The following is an 18,020-nucleotide window of genomic DNA, read 5'->3' on the forward strand; positions in this document are numbered from 1 at the left end:
TGGATACCCAAGAGGTTAAGAAAACCCTACAGCTGCGTGACACCAGAGCTGAGGTTAGAACCCGGGTCTTCCTGATCCCCAGTTTGTGACGCTTACCCACTGCCAGCTCTCTGAAGGGCGCCCCTAGTGTCCACCCTGAGCTGGAGAGTGACTACCATCCCAGAGCACGGCCCCAAATCCTTGCCTCTCCCAACAACTCTGTGTCACAGACAGGGCGGATGTTACGTGTTCCCATTTTACAGATGAAGGAACTGGTGTGAAGGGATTAAGTGCTAAGTCACGGTCTACAGCGACAGTGCAATTTTTACTATACCAGTTATTGGGCATCTTAGGGTTTAACAAAATGTACTCTTCCTTGTCATTTTAATTAGTGTGTATATTGGGATCTGCTTTTTCAACTTAGTGAATATTCACATGTCTAGAGACATTTTTATCACATTCCATTATATTTACAGGTCATAGTTTGCCAAATGGTTCTTTAAGCATTTTATGCTGGACTTGTCTCCAATTATTCACTATTATAAATAGGGCTTCTATAATGTATATGTTATTTTTTGCTTTCTTGGTTTCTTTCCCTTTGCCAAAAGCAGTACCACACAAGTAAAAAAAAAAAACAAAAACATATGAATCACTGCATAGCTCGTTATATACTAAAATGTTAAACAATGCAATTCTGGCAGTGGCAGCAGCGACAAACCACAAACAAGAGTATACTGATCTCATCTTGTACAACACTGATAAAAAAACATTCTCCCTTGCATGGTACCAACTAACACCTTTTTTTTTTTTAGTTCCCCTGAGAACTAAAAAAATGCCTCGAAGTCTCGGAAAATAGTCCCAAGAGGAAATCTTTGCTCAGAGAATGCAATTCACAAAGAACCTGGGAGCTTATGGGGATTAAGAAGATGACTAGAAACTTCTCTCCTGGACGGTGAGAGCTGGAGTCCAGTGGCTAACAACATCGATAAAATACTAATAGCTACTGATGAAAATTGTACACGTCAAAACGATGAGGCCTCTTCTTGAAAAAGAGTCGATAGCAAGCTCTACCTTTATAACTATGGATCTGTGAACTGTGCTCTAATGTAGACCAGTTCTTTATTCCAATTCTTACCCAGTTTCAAATATCCCTACATTTTCTCCTGAACCTGATCAATCTGACTGAAGAAACTTCAAAATTCATTTCATCTTTTAAAGATATCAAAGGTCATAAAATTTTAGATCTTTTCTATTCCTTCATGGATTTCAAAAAACACTTACCATAAAACAACGTAAATTTAGGAAACTCAATATTGGTACCATTAAAAAAAAAGTCACAGCAATCATTAGAAAGCAACATGTATCAAAATATCAATAAAGCATATGGAAAGTAGATTTATAAAACTTGATCTATTCTTCATGTGTATTCAGGATAAATTACAAACAGGTAAGACTTTTAAATGTAAAACAATGAAACATTTGCGCACCAAAGGAATTCCTCCCTATCGAGTGAAGACGCTTCCCTAACTGACTCAAAAACCAGAAGCAATGAGGAACAAGATTAATAAATTACACTATATAAAAATTTTTAAATATACATAGCAAAAAAACCATCACAAAAGACGAGAGAGAATTTAAAAACGTATAAAAAATAGTTGGATATATATCGCAAAGGGTTAATATTCCTGATACATAACATTTCTAAAATTAGAGAAGACCAACAAACTCAAAGAAAAAAAAGCAAGACACATGAACAGACAGGTCACAGAAAAGGAAATAAAAATGTCCTGTAAACATGAAAATGTTTACTTGTTCATAATAAGGAAAATCCAATTAAAACTACAATAGACATCATTTCCCACATGAAAGACTGGTGGAAAAAAAAAAAAAAGAGGTCTGACAACCTAGCTCGTGAACAAGGTTCTGGGGAAAAAGTCCTCTCGTGTTGCTGCTGGGTTTGTACAATGTTACAACCCTGAGTCCAACAGAGGGCATTTGGCAGCATAGGAATATAAATATACACATGCTTATATTTAAAAAAGAAAATATAGAAAAATAACTGAAAACTACTAATAAAACCCATAACCTAAAGAGGCAGGGAGGGAACAGTATGAAGGGAATAGAGATGGAAGCTGGAATGTCTAAATATACTATATTTGGTACGATATATCCTAAGTGCAAAAAGAACTAAAGATAATGCTTAAACTGATTTAATACTCATGTTGTTAGTGATAATACTGATATTATTTTGAAACTAAGATAGACAGCAGAGTGAGCAAATAATAATGTAAATGTGTTAGAATCAGGATTTCCAGTGTAAAGAACTATAAATATAAAGCCAAACATAGTAAGTAAAAATCCTCTAATCCTGAATATAAACTGGAAATATCCACATGAACTCAATATTTTTCTTTAGGGGAGGGGTAAAAAAAAAAAGACGTGTTTTCTCCAGCTCTGCATACTAAAAAGTCCTAGAAACGATGACTTGCTCAGTAGCAGAGAGCAACCTTAGCACCCAGATTGTGATCTAAATTCGATTTCTCACTAAAAAGAACCAGGGCTGTTTGGAGATACAGCTGATTCCAGGTCTGAGGCAGAAACTATATATGATGAGCCCAGAAATGTATTATTTTTTTTGACATTAACACCTGCTTCCAAAAAGGCTCCCAGTATATACGCCCATTGAACAAGAACCTCCCTGCTAAAAAAGGTCTCTTAAGACTTAAAAAGTCTTTTCTCCTTTTCTTCCAGAATAATTCAGCCCAAAAGAGGCTGAGGAAGAGGCTGGGGGTGGGGAGATAGGTAGGGACTTTGTGTGTCCCAGATCAGGGACAAAAAGTCAGCACGGAGTGTTGAGCCTAAGGGGTCATAGAGGATACCCACAGGTAAGCAGGGGACAGCCCCAAGGAGCAGCATCTGAGAATGATGCCAGGGGCAGACATTCAGGGAAGAAGATGGAGTTTAGTTTACAAGCAGGGCCATGGATCAGGTAAGTAAGTAAACTGGGAATAATGGGAACCAAGTTTCCCACTGTTGAAGAAGAGAGGTATAAATATGAATGGGAGAAAACGGGGATGAACCCTGAAAGGCTGGGCTTGGGCTGGAATGGAGGTATTGTTGTGGACCTATGGTCTTCAAAATATATACAGATGTAGAGTCAGTAAGCGTGTGTGTGTGCAGGCACATATGCACATGCGAATAGCAACTCTCAGCCTCTCACAGCAATAAACGCACCTAAATCTTGGCCTTTAGACACCATTCCCCACTAAATGGAGCCTGGATGGAGAAATGGAGCAGTAGAAAGTTCAAGAGAAGCCTGGTATATCTTCTTGTGCCCAAAGCAAGGAACTGCTAATAATACTAAAGAATACTAGGACCTAGAAGCCAGCATGAAGGGATGCCCACTCACTGGCCAAATTGGGGACAATGTGAGCATCAGAATAAATAATGACTGTAATGGATTAAAATACACTGAATAAAATAGGAAATATTTAGAGTCCACACTGATATAAAGAAATAGGAAGCCAGATTTGTAACAGAACGTTTACAAAATTTCAAAGTTCTTCTCATAAAATTTTTATTAGAATGGAGAACAAATTAACTTTATGGTAAAGAAGTGATTAAAGTGATTACAGTGAACACTATCAGTTATGAGATGAATGGAAATTGTGTGTCTCGAACAGGACATTTGATAGAATGCACTGGGGAGACAGCATTATTTCTGGAATATTCTTCCAAACACACGAAACCTGAATCAAATGGGAGGGAAACATCGGACAACCGAAAGTTGAGGGACACACTACAAAATAACTGGCCTGCAATCTTCGAAAGTCTCAAGATCATGAATGTCATGGAGGACTATTCTAGAACTCTTCAGAAAGGAACTAATAAGACATGACAGCTAAAAGCAATAAGTGATGCTCTGATATTAAGAACTGATCAAACTTGCATAGGTCCGAGGATTAGATGGTGGTTAACACTAACATGAATGGTATTTTCCTGATTTTGATGATTACATTGTGGTTATGATGTACGATGTCCTGGTTTGTAGGAAATAGACACTAAAGTATTCAGGTGTCGTGGGACACCAGGTTGGCAATTTATCGTCAAATACTTCAGGAAAAAGTTCTTTGTACTATACCTGCATTTTTTAGTAAGCTTGTGACTTTTTCAAAAAAAATTTTTACTTAACTAACAAAATGGGTTTTACATTACAGGAGTTGCTTAAAGGATGCTTCCATCCAATTCATATATATATATATATATATATATATAAAAAGTAAAAAATTATTGCCCTTGTCCTACACCTTGAGTGAAAAGGAAATACTAAATGTAACTACACCAAGGGGAAAAGGACATTTTGCAGATTGGTAAATTCAATAAACCGATTTGCTTAAACACATCTACTTCAAAAGAAATAAGAACAATTATCTGTTTTAAATCACTCCCAATTATTCTCTTAAGAACTGACTCTTTTTCTTCTTTTGAATTGTTTTCAAGGACACTTGAATAGATAAGTTGTTTCCTTCCTTAAGATCTATCCATCCACCTACCTAAACACATGCATACATGTTTTTTTCTGTCACAGTATTTCCTATTATTTTTGGAAATGCAACACCCTCTCATCTGTATCATTTTGTTACCTTACCCTGGCAAAGTACTAGATACCATATATTATTTTAAGTGACTAAGTTAATTGTATTGAGGACTTTCAGGAGCTGATAAGACTTAAAAACAACAACAACAACAACAACAACAAAACACACTGCCATATCGTATTAACTTATACTACTAACTCTTCTTCGATTATCAGAGAGAACTTAAAAATATCAATGTTTTGGCAGATTTTCCCTTTTAAGTCAGTGTTAATGAAAAACATTTATTATTAATTTCCCAGTACCCAGTATACAGAAGTACAAGACGCCATTAAGTACCTGGTGTTCTATTAAACTGGAACTGGAAAACACCCAAATCCTGAAATCTAATTGCTGCCTAATGAGAGAAAAGTGAGGATATCTAATCATCATCACTGTAGCGTTCATGAACTTCCTGATTCTCTGTAAGGGTGGGTTTCAAACTTTTTTAAGACAGGGGACCCTTTGCTCAAATTTACTTAAAAGTATATATAGAGTTTGTTTTTAATGGGAGCCCAGAAGGCATTTTAAAAGTCAATCCTTAAAACATGTCCCCTTGGAATGGCGAAAGTCCTCATTAGCTGTAAAGATGAAAACTGGAAATAAATGCCAGTGGTTAGGCAACCAGAGCCTTAAAGGCATGAGATACAAGCATGAACGTGAAGCTGATATACACACATAGAGGTCACTGGAATAAAACCACGGCATGTGTGAGTATGAGAGTGAGCCATCAAAACTTCTCAAGGCAAGAGTCAAGAGGAAAGGGATTGAGCAAGAGAGCGAAAGTAAACGAATGGAGTAAATGATTTTACTAAGAGTTAACTTTAAAATAACTTAGAAGTTAACCTCGTCAATTATCTTAGAGAAGGGCAGCATTTTAATGCTGCCAAGGAGATCAGGCAGTTACAAATTAAAGTATAACTTGTAAATTAGGATTAGTTTCATCTTAGTGGCTTAAAAAGACAGAAGTTGATTGATTTCTCTGCACGTCCAAGCCAGAGTAAGCTGTCCAGGGAAACGGGCCTATACCCTGAGCAGCCGTGTGCGCATGGGAATGCTCCACACTCATCATCCCCACTAGGGATTTATTCAGTATGTTTACCTGCCTTTTTCTCTCCACCCGCTCGTCCTTTTGATCCTTCTGGATTAGAGCTGGATTGGCCACTCGAGGGCTGACATTTAGTTTACTGGAACACATCACACCATAGGGACTTAAAGCACAGAGGTTCTTAACCGACACATTGCCACACAGACAAAATCAGGGTGTCGCCGAAGGGTGACCGATCTGCAAACCTGCTAGTGCCCGAGGACGTGAAACCATCTCACATGCGTTAAGACGGGCACTAAGTGGTAAAAATCACCCTCAAATCCTCTAAACTTTCAGGATCTGGGCCCTTGAAACAAGCTAACATATACTTGTTTTGCATCTCTTTGTGTTCGGGCCCTGGCCTTTTCTCCAGAACGGTGGAGGCCAAGGTCTAGTTTGGAAGTGGGATAAAAAGGAGTACAAGGTAATGAACACAAATACCTTTATCTTTTTTTTTTTCTTTTTGCCTAATACATATAGTTAAATTTGAATAACTCCAAAGAATGCACTCAGTTACAGAATACATTCTCAGCAGGGTGACAACTGATTCTTATGGCAGAGAGGGAAGCATGAAAAAACTCTTACACATTATGATGGTTTGCAGACCTCCGCAGCTGAACCCTCCCTGAGAAAACCTCACACTGGGCTGCCTCGGGCATCACAGGGGCAGCACTGACACGGAAGACACAGCAAATCCATGTAAGATCGGTGCCTCAAAACGATGGCGTAGATGCCTGTGATTCAGTGACCAGAAGGCTTTCTCTCGACTGCACAGTCCTGCTGAAAGGTGGCCTGGGGGCTGCCATTGGCTGCCTTGTGGATGTTATTTATGTTTGATCCTGAGAGTGTGGCTCAGGCTTTGAGAATTAAATAAAAACAGTTTCTAATTCAAATAGTTATTCAATACATCACTAATTACATCAGGTACTAAAAAAAAACACTGACAATATCTGACTACAGCTAGTTATTTTCTCTCATCAAGGAAAAGTCAAATCCAATAAAATTATTTTTAAAAAACTAACGTTTTCGGCTGTTTTACTTTTGCTGAAAAAATAAGTTTTGAATGATTTTTAAAATTTTTTAGTTACGGTTGTTATGCATTTAAATTAATTGCTAATTGGGATATATAATTTGATACACGATTTAAGTAAACAAACATTAAGTTATTCAGCAGATGGTTAAATGTTAATAGTTTTTAAATTAAACGTTTAACTTAAAAATTTTTAGTTATTCTTAAATCTGAATTGAATTTTAAAAAGGTTTATACTTAATTCTTTTTCTGTATAGAGCACAGCTATAAATATAGTACATAATAAATATGCAGTATATCTCTGGTATTAAAATATTTATGGAGGAGAAATTAGGGAAAAAATCTAAAAATGTTCTTAGGGGAAGGATAATTTTTTAAAAGGTTTAGAAACTGTTACAACATCATCTATAAGAAGGGAAAGTGAGCTGATTCAAGTCACTCCAGTGGGCGAGAAGCACTCTAATTTGCTGAGTACAAAAATGTCAATTAAGTAACCTCCCCCCCTCCACCCCCGCCCCACGCCCAAGCAAATGTTCACTGTTTAGTGAACAGTAAGTGGTGAGAACTTTGCCTTGTACATATGAAAGTGGGTGAGAACAATAAGCACACTTAAAAACAGTACGGGGCTAAGTGAGTCATGTGATAACTGCCGAAGCTTTTATAAACACTAGGGCCCCATGTTACACTACTGTTTTGACTGTGGTGATCACTGCTGATGTGTTTAATTTTGCTTTGAGTCTTTTAATCTCTTCAAAGAAGGTAACAAAATTGTAGTATTTGAAAGCTTGCCTCAAACACGAAAAACAGAGAACCGGAAGAAGAAAGACTCTTTTCCGCACAGTATTAAGGTCAGGAAGCTTAAAAACTTCAAAACCTTTTTCCCTTAAACCTGGCGACTCAACAGAATGACATCTTTGTTGATGGACTGACTGGATATGCCACGCAGACCCCCTTTATTCTAGTCCAGAACTTTATGTGTAAATCAAACCATAAATGGAACACCTTGACTTCAACAGGTTATTCAGCATGTAATCTTCTCACGTATTGCCAAGCTCATATTACACTAAGAACCAGTGGGAAGGCCAGGGAAACACCACACTTTCACCCAGATTTTTTAGCGTCTGAAATCTTCCACAGGTGTCCAGAGAGGAAAAAGGTCACGGCCTACGGGTCAAGTCAGCGATCATTAGGTATTACTGTAACAGAAGGCATCTAAATAACCACTGTGGGTACATATGGTGCAAGACTAAACGTGCATATTACTTACAAGGTTATTTTTCAGTTCATAAAATGAATGCTGAGCAGCATGAAATTAGAATTGTCAAAAATAAAAGTTCTAAAACTTGTCTCTCCATCAGGGATCTTGTCTCAAGTTAAATTAAAATTTTCTGTAGAACTATAAACAAAGAAAACTGAAACAGGTAACAAATTAAAGGGGAAAAATTGCACCCGCAAGTCCATGTGGCCAATCCCACACGGAGCCTACTACCTCCTACCAGGAATGGTTTTGGCCGCCGATTCCGCCCGGGAATCACATCACTGTTCTGCACACAAAAATGCTGAGAATTCTCCTTGCCCAGAAGTGGTTTTTGAAAAGGATGAATGCATTTTAACATACATAATTCAGTTTGCAACAAACCACAAAAACAAAGGAGAAGCAGCCTGAAAAAATGCATATACATATGCTGTAATAATCTGATCAAATGCCACTGAAACATTCTGAGTGAAGCCTTTTGAAACCCTCGAAACACTAAGTTGCTAAAAAGTTAAATGTTCTTTCTTTTTTTCCGTTCAACAGCTGACCTTATTCTATTGGCAACTCGACGTACCTCACCTATGATCTTAATCGCAAGGGTGCACAGCCAACTAAAACCATCAAGGCCAAGCGACCCCAGCTTCTAGCTCTGCCTGCGATCAAAGCCTTAAGAGTGTTTCTGCAGAGTCCACACACTGCAGAGGGCTGCCACCTAAGCAAGGCGACACGCCAATGGCGACAGAACTCCTTGGGATCGATGTGATGATCAATCAAATAAGTTTCCAGATTTCTCTTATAATAGGGCCGAGTTTCTCAGAGGCGGTCAAGTCCCGTGCCACTGGAGTATCCCTCCCGACCCCCGAGGCACACAGAAGGAAGCCGGCCGTGTTCACCGGAAGCACAGACGTTGAGAGGAACTGCCAGTGGACTGACATTAGCGGGGGTCTCTAGGGAATGGACTTAGCTCAATTATAACTGCAAAGCCGCCAGGGATTTTTAATTATTAAAAGGTAAGCCATATGCCAGAGTAATAGAAGACAACTCAGTAATCAAGAATGGCAAGAAATGGTAGTTCTTAATCTGTTTCTACTCTTCATTTTGATACTCAGAAAACCTTTCCTTAGCAGAAAAAGCTACGTGCGAAATATAAATTTGAAAAAGCAAAGTAGCTAAACATGCCCCAGCGACCAATTCCTGTGTTTACGGATTTACTTAAATATCCATATGATACAGATATGATATTCATATATATACATATATGAAATTTTAGATGAAGAATTAATAATACCAGCTTCGCTACTAATTTTGCAAGCCACTTCTTTAGGTCTTGATTTCTTTGACCATAAAACAAACAAACAAACAAACAAAAAAACCAGGGTAATTGTATTTGTCATTAGATAATCAAAAGACTTAGAAATCCCTAAGAGACATGAGGAACTATTATTTATAATGATGCTAATTATCTTTGGCTTGCTGGCTCTTACAGAAAGCATCCTGAGAAAAACGACATGGCCAGTGCTGGTGGGAGGAAGACACAAGACGGTGCATCATGCATCAGTTAACGGCCACTGGCCGAAACCAACAAAAGACGGCTCACATTCCCACTGTATGCTGAAACTCTGAATCAACTTCCAAGCAGCTATTTCAGCTCTTATCTAAAAAAATAACTGACCAATAGATGCCACCACATCTTCCTGATGCATGAACTTTCCAAACTGTTACCCACGCCCAATCCAAAAGCATCACGTACCTGCCCCAGAACTCGCCCTGCTTCACCTTCTCCCACCCCCTTATACAGAGCCAGTGGAAAGTCTTTCAAAACAACGTACATCTTTCCTCTCCCAATTCACTGTATAGAAGAGCCCTGACGACCCCAGAACGATGGACACGTTTGTCTTCTCTTCTCCATCTCATCCTGCTACTGATGGTTTAGACTGGACCCGGTTCTTTTTTCTGGCTGCCATATGGTTCAATAAACCCTTTCTTTCGGACAACTTTCACCCTCAAAGCTTTGAACGGTAAAAGGCACAATGAAGGCAGGCAAGTTGGCCTTGTGGAAGGAGCAGTGAGAGGCCAAGGCCCCGAGTGTAAATATGCACATTTAGTCCTGCACCGTATGTACCCACAGTGGTTATTTACGCACCTGCTGTTACAGTAACACCTAACGAGCACATTTATGACCTAGTCTGACTCACTTAACTTGCCTCACCTTGGTTTCTTCACTTGTCACCTCAGCACACTGGACCTGATGAACCCCCAGATCAAGTTCTAAAACTCTAGAATTCTATAAGCATAACACATATTTTCACTGGCTATTTCTAATAAGAGAGTGGTAGAAAACAGTAACTCCCTATGACATTTAATCTTTTAATTTTACTTTTTGGAAACAGACAATCCCATAGATCTTCAACCTAAAAAGGCCCAAATATTTCTGGGTTATTACATTTTCAAAGAAGTCTCTAAATGAAAACAAAAATTAAAACAAACCAACAGAAGAAAAAACAATCTCTGAGGGCTAAAATAACCCTAAAGGAAAAACAAAAACGTGTCCCCTCTCAACCTCACATCACTATAAGTAACTGTTAAATGACACTTTTAAAAAAATGAACCTTCTATTAGAAATTTAAGAAGCCAAATACAGTCATAAAAAATTGTCAGGTAAACAGTAAAAACAAGTGGTAAGATAGTTCTCTCAAGTTGTTTCTGAATCTCTTGCTTAACCAAATAACTCAGTTTCAAGCCACAAGGATATGAAAAGCAAAACTTTCAGAACTCCTTGGACAAGAAACTAGCATATTAGGAGTAGACACATTCCATTTCGTTATCTTAACTTAAACTCTCTGACAGAGATTATACTGTACTTGAACTTTTACACAGGATTCCCACCCTTCCTCGGTCAACTTTATGACTTGATTCACATATGCGAAGTCTTTCAGAATAACTTTTGAGGTGTTTTTTTTTTCTTTTGCCTTAAAGGCCTCCGACAGGCGGCTTTTGAGTCCAAATCATCAGTTTAGGTTCTCTTAGCTTCCAGTTTGAACTCCGGGCTCACCATGGTGCTGGTGGCTCGAAGGTGACAATAACTAGGGGTTACCAATGCTCAGAGGCATACTGTGCAGCGCTGTGATGGCTCTGAAAAGCATTTTCATAAAATGTGGGCGGGAAAAGGGATGTTTTCTAGAAAATACTAACAAATAATTAAAATGAAGCTCTCCCACCTCTCCCCAAATCAAAACAAAAAACAAAAAAACAAAAAATCTTTATCAAAAATGGGGCTAGGCCTCTTCATTTCATTATCACTGACTCTGGATTCAGCTGACATGTCTTACCTTCTGATGCTTTGATCACATATCCCCCCTTCTTTTCACCGGGAGGCACATCAAGCAGCTGCATAATTCTGTCCAGTAGCCCGTGGATTATCTCAAACCCAGGATTCTTGTTGTAATAAATAGCACAGAGATGCCTGTAGTTTCTTGCACCTACATCTAAAAAAAAAAAAAAAAAAAAAAAAAAAGGCCACATTGACCATTACTTAAGAATCTGGTCTACTCCAACACAAACGTGGGCAAAGACAACAGAAAAGAAAATTGATTAGTAAACACATAGAGAACCATTTGGAATGCAAGATAAGATGGTTTTTCAGCCCTCTGAGGTGTTATTATTTGGGGGAGCTGTGGAAAACCCTCAATGTTGGCCCAGGAACAATAAGGCTTCACAGTGGTATAAATTGGTGAAACTCTTTGTAAATAATTCAGCAACATGTATCAGAGCCGTAAGACTTCTTTTATTCACAATACTGTACAAAGAAAAAAAATCCTAAATACAAAAAAAGGCTTCAAGTAGAAAGACGTTATTTCTACATAAAGCAGTATTTCCGATAATGAAATCAGAAACCAGCTGAACTGGGGAATGGCTACATAAACTGCAGTACAATCACTCATCAGAATAATGCATGGCTAAGAAGCAGCTTTATGAAGATTTGTTATAACAGAGCTAGAGCTAATACTTGAAATAGTAAACAAAAGAACAGGAGGCCAACCTCAAACACAGTCAAAACTAAATCGTGTTGTTTAAAGAACATACATAGGTTGGAAAACTAGGGAGCACAGAAGGGAATGACTATCACAGAAGTCAGAACTGTGCTTGCTCTAGATAAGGGGAAGGTGGTATGATGGGGAAAGGTCTTATCAGAAGCTTTAGGAATATTCCGCTTTTTAATTTGGACACTTATATAGTGTGTGCTTTATAGTAATCTTATAAAACCATATGTTCTATACACTCTTCACAATTAAAACAGGAAAAAAAAAAAAAGCAGTATATGAAGATAAGAATCACAACTCTATAAAAATGTAACCAGAAGCCAAAAAACTCCATAAACAGGTAAAAGACTGAAAAGAAATATACCTACATGTTGACAGAGGTTATGTATGGGCAGGGATTTTTCCAAGTTTTATCTATTTTTCCATTTTTTTCTTGATTAATATATATTATTCTACTGTAAAATTCAGAACTTACAAAACATAATATTTTTTTAAGTTTCAACAATCCAAATGAACCCTGATGGGTGACTGAATAAACTGTAGTTCATCCACATAATGGGGTACTACTCAGCAGTAAAAAGGAACAAACCAATTGACAGACTTGAGAATTTAATCTCAAGGGTGTTATGCTGAATGAAAGAGGCCAGTCTCAAAAGGCTACATACAACGTGAGTCCATTTGCATGACATTATGGAAAAGGCAGAACTACAGCAAAGAGAATAGAGAGTGCCTAGGGTGAGATGAGGTGACGGGCAGCGGGGCGGGGAGGGAACGTGACCACTATGAGACAACATAAAGGGTTTTCTGGGTGACAGAACTATTTTGTATCTTGGAGCGTGGCTACGAAAATCTAAACCTGTATTAAAATTTAATTTTTTATAAAAGCATGTAGCGGACGTGGTTCTATAGTGCAGCAGTTAGCACATCTGCTTTCCACGCAGAAGGTCCTGGGTTCGCGCCCCAGTGGAGCCACTGTCCATGGTCTACGGCCATGCCACTCTGAACAAGCCTGATGTCGGATCTGGGAAGCTAAGCAGGGTCAGGCCTGGTGAGTACTTGGATGGGAGACCACCTAGGAATACCAGGTGCTGTAGGCATAAATGATAATAATAAAAAATATATATGTAAAAAAATTAAAAACCATATAGCATATAAAGATACACTCAAATTCAATGGCGATCATTTAACTTTATACCATTATATACACTTGGAGCCTTTTAATAAATTCTGTGAGAGACTACTGCTGGAACACAAACACTGAATAAATGTTGACTGCATTTTGCTTTTCAAATCAGGAAAAGAGAAAGAACGAACTAATGTCTATCTGTGGCAACAAACTGAAAATGAAAAGCTGCTTCATATTAGCAGGCACTGAGCAATTCTTCCACAGATTTATTCTGAGATGCCCTACACGACATTACAGCAGGCCGGAGGGTGGTCGGAAGAGTTGAGGGGTTAACCAGGGAACAGCCAAAGAGCCAAAACCGACAAATGACCACTTACAACCCTGAAAGTACACTGAAGCTTTACGTTAACTTTCAAGTGGCTATTTCCTCGATTACCTAGGGAGAACAACTGACCATCAGAAGCCTGGTTACGCATGAACTTTCCAGACTGCTGCTCACAACCAATCCCAAAACAGCAAATATACTTTGCTTATGGACCGTACACCTGTCCCCCAACTATCCCCCGCTTCTCCTTTATCATAGCCAACGTAAATCCTTGCAAAACAACTTACATCTTTCTTTTCCTAACTTACTGTATAAGAGCCCATCAGTCCTAGGATGGCAGACATGACTGTCTTCTCTGCCTCATCCTGCTGCTGGTAGATGAGACTGCATGTCCCAGGACCCGGTCCTTCATCTGGCTATGGCTCAATAAATGCTTCCTTTCAGAAAAACTTTTGGCATCAAAGGTTTTTGATTAACAGTTCCCATTGCCATAACTGATGAAATATAAAATGCCTTTTACCTTCCAGATATCCAAATAAAACACGGGTATATTAAGACACTGCACTTAACTACTAAAGTAACATAAAAGTAATATAATGGGGTGAAAAAGAATAGAGAAACTGATTATCTACCATGGGCCAGGTACTTAGTACCTATCTATCAATCTATCTGTAATCTTACTTAATTCTCAAAACAATCATGTAAGATAGGATTTATTATCCCTATAAAATAGAACAGGAAAAATAAAATGGAGAAACAAAAGCTCAGAAAGATTTTGCCCAAAGTGAAGCCAATTGGCTGGAGCTAATTGTAATTAATTACATGGCTAATAAGTTACAAAACCTGGATTTGACCAGGATCTTCTGACTCTAAAACCCTCGCCCTTCCACTATACAGTGGAAATCTCTAAATGTCTAAAGGATTTAGATAAAATCTCTAAATCCCTAGAGGATTTAGATGAAAACAAATAATATAAGGGCAAATAATATACAGCAAACTATATTTGGCTATATACTTACTTAATAAAGCCAAAGATGGGCATTCTTGAAATGTTTTTGATATCATAAACAGATGTCTGAGTTTTCAAGTCTTCATATTTAAGAATTCTAGTTGAGCAACTGGAGTAAATTATTTTTAGAAGTCAGTTAACTAAAGTTTCCTAGCCATCGACAGTATTGTAACTCATGGAAAATGTATTCTAAGTTAAATGCTTCCTGAACACACGTGAAGAAATAACTGTTCTCTTGCCATATAACATTTCTTAGTACCTTTGTCCAAGGCACTACGTACTAGGTTTCCTTAGAGGGTAAAGGTCAAGGCCAGCCCAGGGCCTGCACAGACTAAACCCCCAACAATTATTTTCTGAATAAATGAATAAGGCCTGAAAAGGGAGGTAAACACAAATTACTACTTAACAAGGCCAGACCAGTCAGTGAAGCACGTTCTAAGTCAGCACAAGAGTCAGCTGATGTAGGAAAATGAGTACTGACTACTGTCACTCTCTACATTTCCATTTACAAGGATAAAGAAATTTGGTATCTAAAAGCTTTAACTGACGGTGTAAGAATAAAGATTAATATTAAAATCAGGCAGGCATAAAAACCTCACTAAACCACCACGTGCATAAACTAGAAATGAGGGCCTGACTCATCTGTGGACCCAACACATACACCCACCCACACACACACACCCACACACCCACACACCCACCCACACACCCACACACACCCACACACCCACACACCCACACACACCCACTCCCAGTCTCCCTCTCTCTCTCCCCTCTCCACTCCCTGAAGGGAAAAAAATGAAATGAAACAGAACTAAATCATCCCTTTCATAATACGGACTTGCTCCTGGGCATCGCTGCCATGTGGTACCCATTTGTTGGTGTCACATGCTTCCACTTTAACACACAGACGCGTATTGAAACTACTTTGTTTTTGCATTTTTTGCTGTGAGAGAAGAGCCCAAGAGTAATGCTACCATTCAGAGAGCTTAGCAACATAAACTGGAAGCTTTATTTTGGTAACCTTTGCCTTGGAATACTTATTTCCTGATCTCCAAATTATGTAAAACTTACCTTTCTGATAAGAGGAGCAACATCTGGTTTAAAGTCTTAGAATTAAAAAAAAAAAAAATTATGTGATTTTGATGGACGCGATGATAAAATTGCTGCATTAAGAGTGTCAAATACAGGACTTTAAAAAAATATTTTCTCCTAAGAAAAGTTTGCATACTGCTTTCTTTCTCTCTCTCTCACACACACACACACACACACACACACACACCATAATGAGCTATATATTTTTATATTCGATTTTGCAATTTTTTTTTTAAAGCCACTGACTTTTAGGGTTTTGTACTAAACCCGCCACAAGAATCAGATTAAAGTCATTACTTGGGCAGCCCCTCCCAACCGCCACCGCTGAGTAGCTGGTGTTCACATTCCCCAATCGCTACTGCTCCCTCCAGACTCTGCTTCCTCATTTTTGCAAAGCTATTCCCTCTAAGGTGGCCAAATCGGAAAAAAAAGAAAATAACTACATACTCAGTTCCACCCATTCCTTCCTAGAGAAGCTGCTAGGTATAGTAAAATTGCCATTTCCTAGTATTTTGCACTGAGGGACCAAATTACATCACAAAGTTCACTGACTGCGCACCACAAAATAAGAACTATTTAAATTTCATGCCACAACTAGAGTTTGCTGGAAATGACTCAGTTCTTTATAACTCAGTTAAGAGACCTCTTGTGTCATGCCATCAAACAATTCTGCTTTTTGAATGGGCCTGCCAAGTATGTCAGCCTAAATTACCAATGTACTTCACAGACTTCAAAGTACTGCCTCGAGAAGCTGATCTAAACCACCCCAATGAGGGGCGGCTGGCCACGATTCTATAAGCGGAAAGAACATGCCAAACGGTTTTTTCAAAGAAGAGAAAGAGAAAAAGAATAGTACATACTGTCCCTTATTAGATGACTACTGCATACAAACTCACATTTTTAGAAGAGGCTCTTCCTTGGTGTCAATTCTCTTTCACCAAAGTAACAACGATTGCAAGCAAATTAGATCGTTAGGTGATGCTATCGTATACGGCACAATCTGGAAAAGGGCAGAGTCTTCAACCTTTCCCTCTCTGTTCTCACAAACGAGATGCTAGGAGAAAGCCCACTGGGAAATGAAAAAGGCTTCCAGGGTAGTAAGTGGCTGACTGACATGGAGCCTGAGATTAACAGTCTGGCCAAGCTCAGAAAATGACACAAGGCACCCTGATTTCTAGACTCTTCCTGCCAATAACCGTCTTTAATACTGGTCCCCAGGAGACTGAAGCTTTACATATCTCCTGAACAATTCCAGTGTATTAAATGATTCACGAAACCTATAGGAATCCTGTGAAGATATAAACCTTAAAAAATTTTATCTAATATGGGAAAACAGGAAACCTACACACTCTTGGTAAGACTGCAAATTTGTAAACTAAGTCCTTTTTGGAAGAGAATTTGACAAGACAGCAAACATTTAATGTGCATACCTATGGCCTGACCAAGTCTTTTTCTAAAAATGCGTATTTGTGTATTTGTATAAGAGTATGAGGATAGTCATTGCAACAGACATATTTTAGCAAAAACCTGGTAGCAATCTAAATATTCGGCATTAACAATCTGAATAAATTATAGTACATCCATACAATGGAATATCATGCAGCCATTAAAAAGAATGGGGTAGACAGAATGTGTTCATAGGAAAAAGCAAAAAGAGTAAATCGTAATTCCATTGGTGTAAACCAAAAAAAGATTTATCCGTTATCTATGGCTATATAAAGGAATGTAAAACATACAGCTGGACATGCATAGAAAATGTCTGGCAACTAATTCTAAGAGTAGGATTAGGGAGAAGCTGGATATGTGTAATATGTGTATTTTTTTTTTAAATATCATGGGAACAGAATTAGTTTTAAATTAGAAATATATATTTGATGAAGTTTTTAAGAATATTACGAATATATTTTCAATTTTGAAAACAAATAAGAACAATTATCCTTAAAAAGCATCTATAGTATAGCACCGAAATAGAGTTTTTCTCTTTTAAATAATACTGCAAGCCAAGAAAATAGTGTGAGGAAAAATCTATAACCTTCTCAATGCATGAAGGAAAAAGTTATATCCTTGTGGGTTGGCTTTTATTTAGTTAACATAAACCTGGAATAGATTTTTATCTATTAAAAAAATATAATATGCAACGCATGACAGAGCACATTATACTCACGTTAACAGATCTTAACTATGTGGAACCAAACATACTAAAATAACTTTTTATATTAAAAATGATGTTATTTACACAGTTAAGATGCCATCACATATGCGAATGATGCTACTTCAGATATTGTTAATGTCAATGTTCCTTACACCCAGATTTTTTGAATTATTAATTGGAAATTCTACATGCCAAAAATATGAAGTAGTAAAATTAAATTAATCTAGACTGATGACATAAGCTCTCTCCAAAAAACCACATTCCACATGTGGATGCTAGGTAATCTTC

At 38.0% G+C, this 18,020-nt stretch overlaps 1 protein-coding gene and 1 non-coding gene across 2 annotated transcripts in view; one reads left to right on the plus strand and one right to left on the minus strand.

Moving 5' to 3' along the window:
- Positions 1-18,020, minus strand: part of FARSB (phenylalanyl-tRNA synthetase subunit beta) — a 58,568-nt gene that overhangs the window by 7,932 nt on the left and 32,616 nt on the right. Inside the window, exon 16 of the mRNA XM_039844903.1 lies at positions 11,315-11,470. Coding sequence (XP_039700837.1) covers positions 11,315-11,470 — 156 coding nt within the window. The remainder of the gene's footprint in view (positions 1-11,314; positions 11,471-18,020) is intronic.
- Positions 12,925-12,997, plus strand: TRNAG-UCC (transfer RNA glycine (anticodon UCC)). The gene has a single exon. It is a non-coding gene; the product is annotated as a tRNA-Gly (tRNA).

Source organism: Pteropus medius, unplaced genomic scaffold, assembly GCF_902729225.1.
Source record: "Pteropus medius unplaced genomic scaffold, Ma_sr-lr_union100, whole genome shotgun sequence".
In the NCBI taxonomy this organism is placed as follows: Eukaryota; Metazoa; Chordata; class Mammalia; order Chiroptera; family Pteropodidae; genus Pteropus; species Pteropus medius.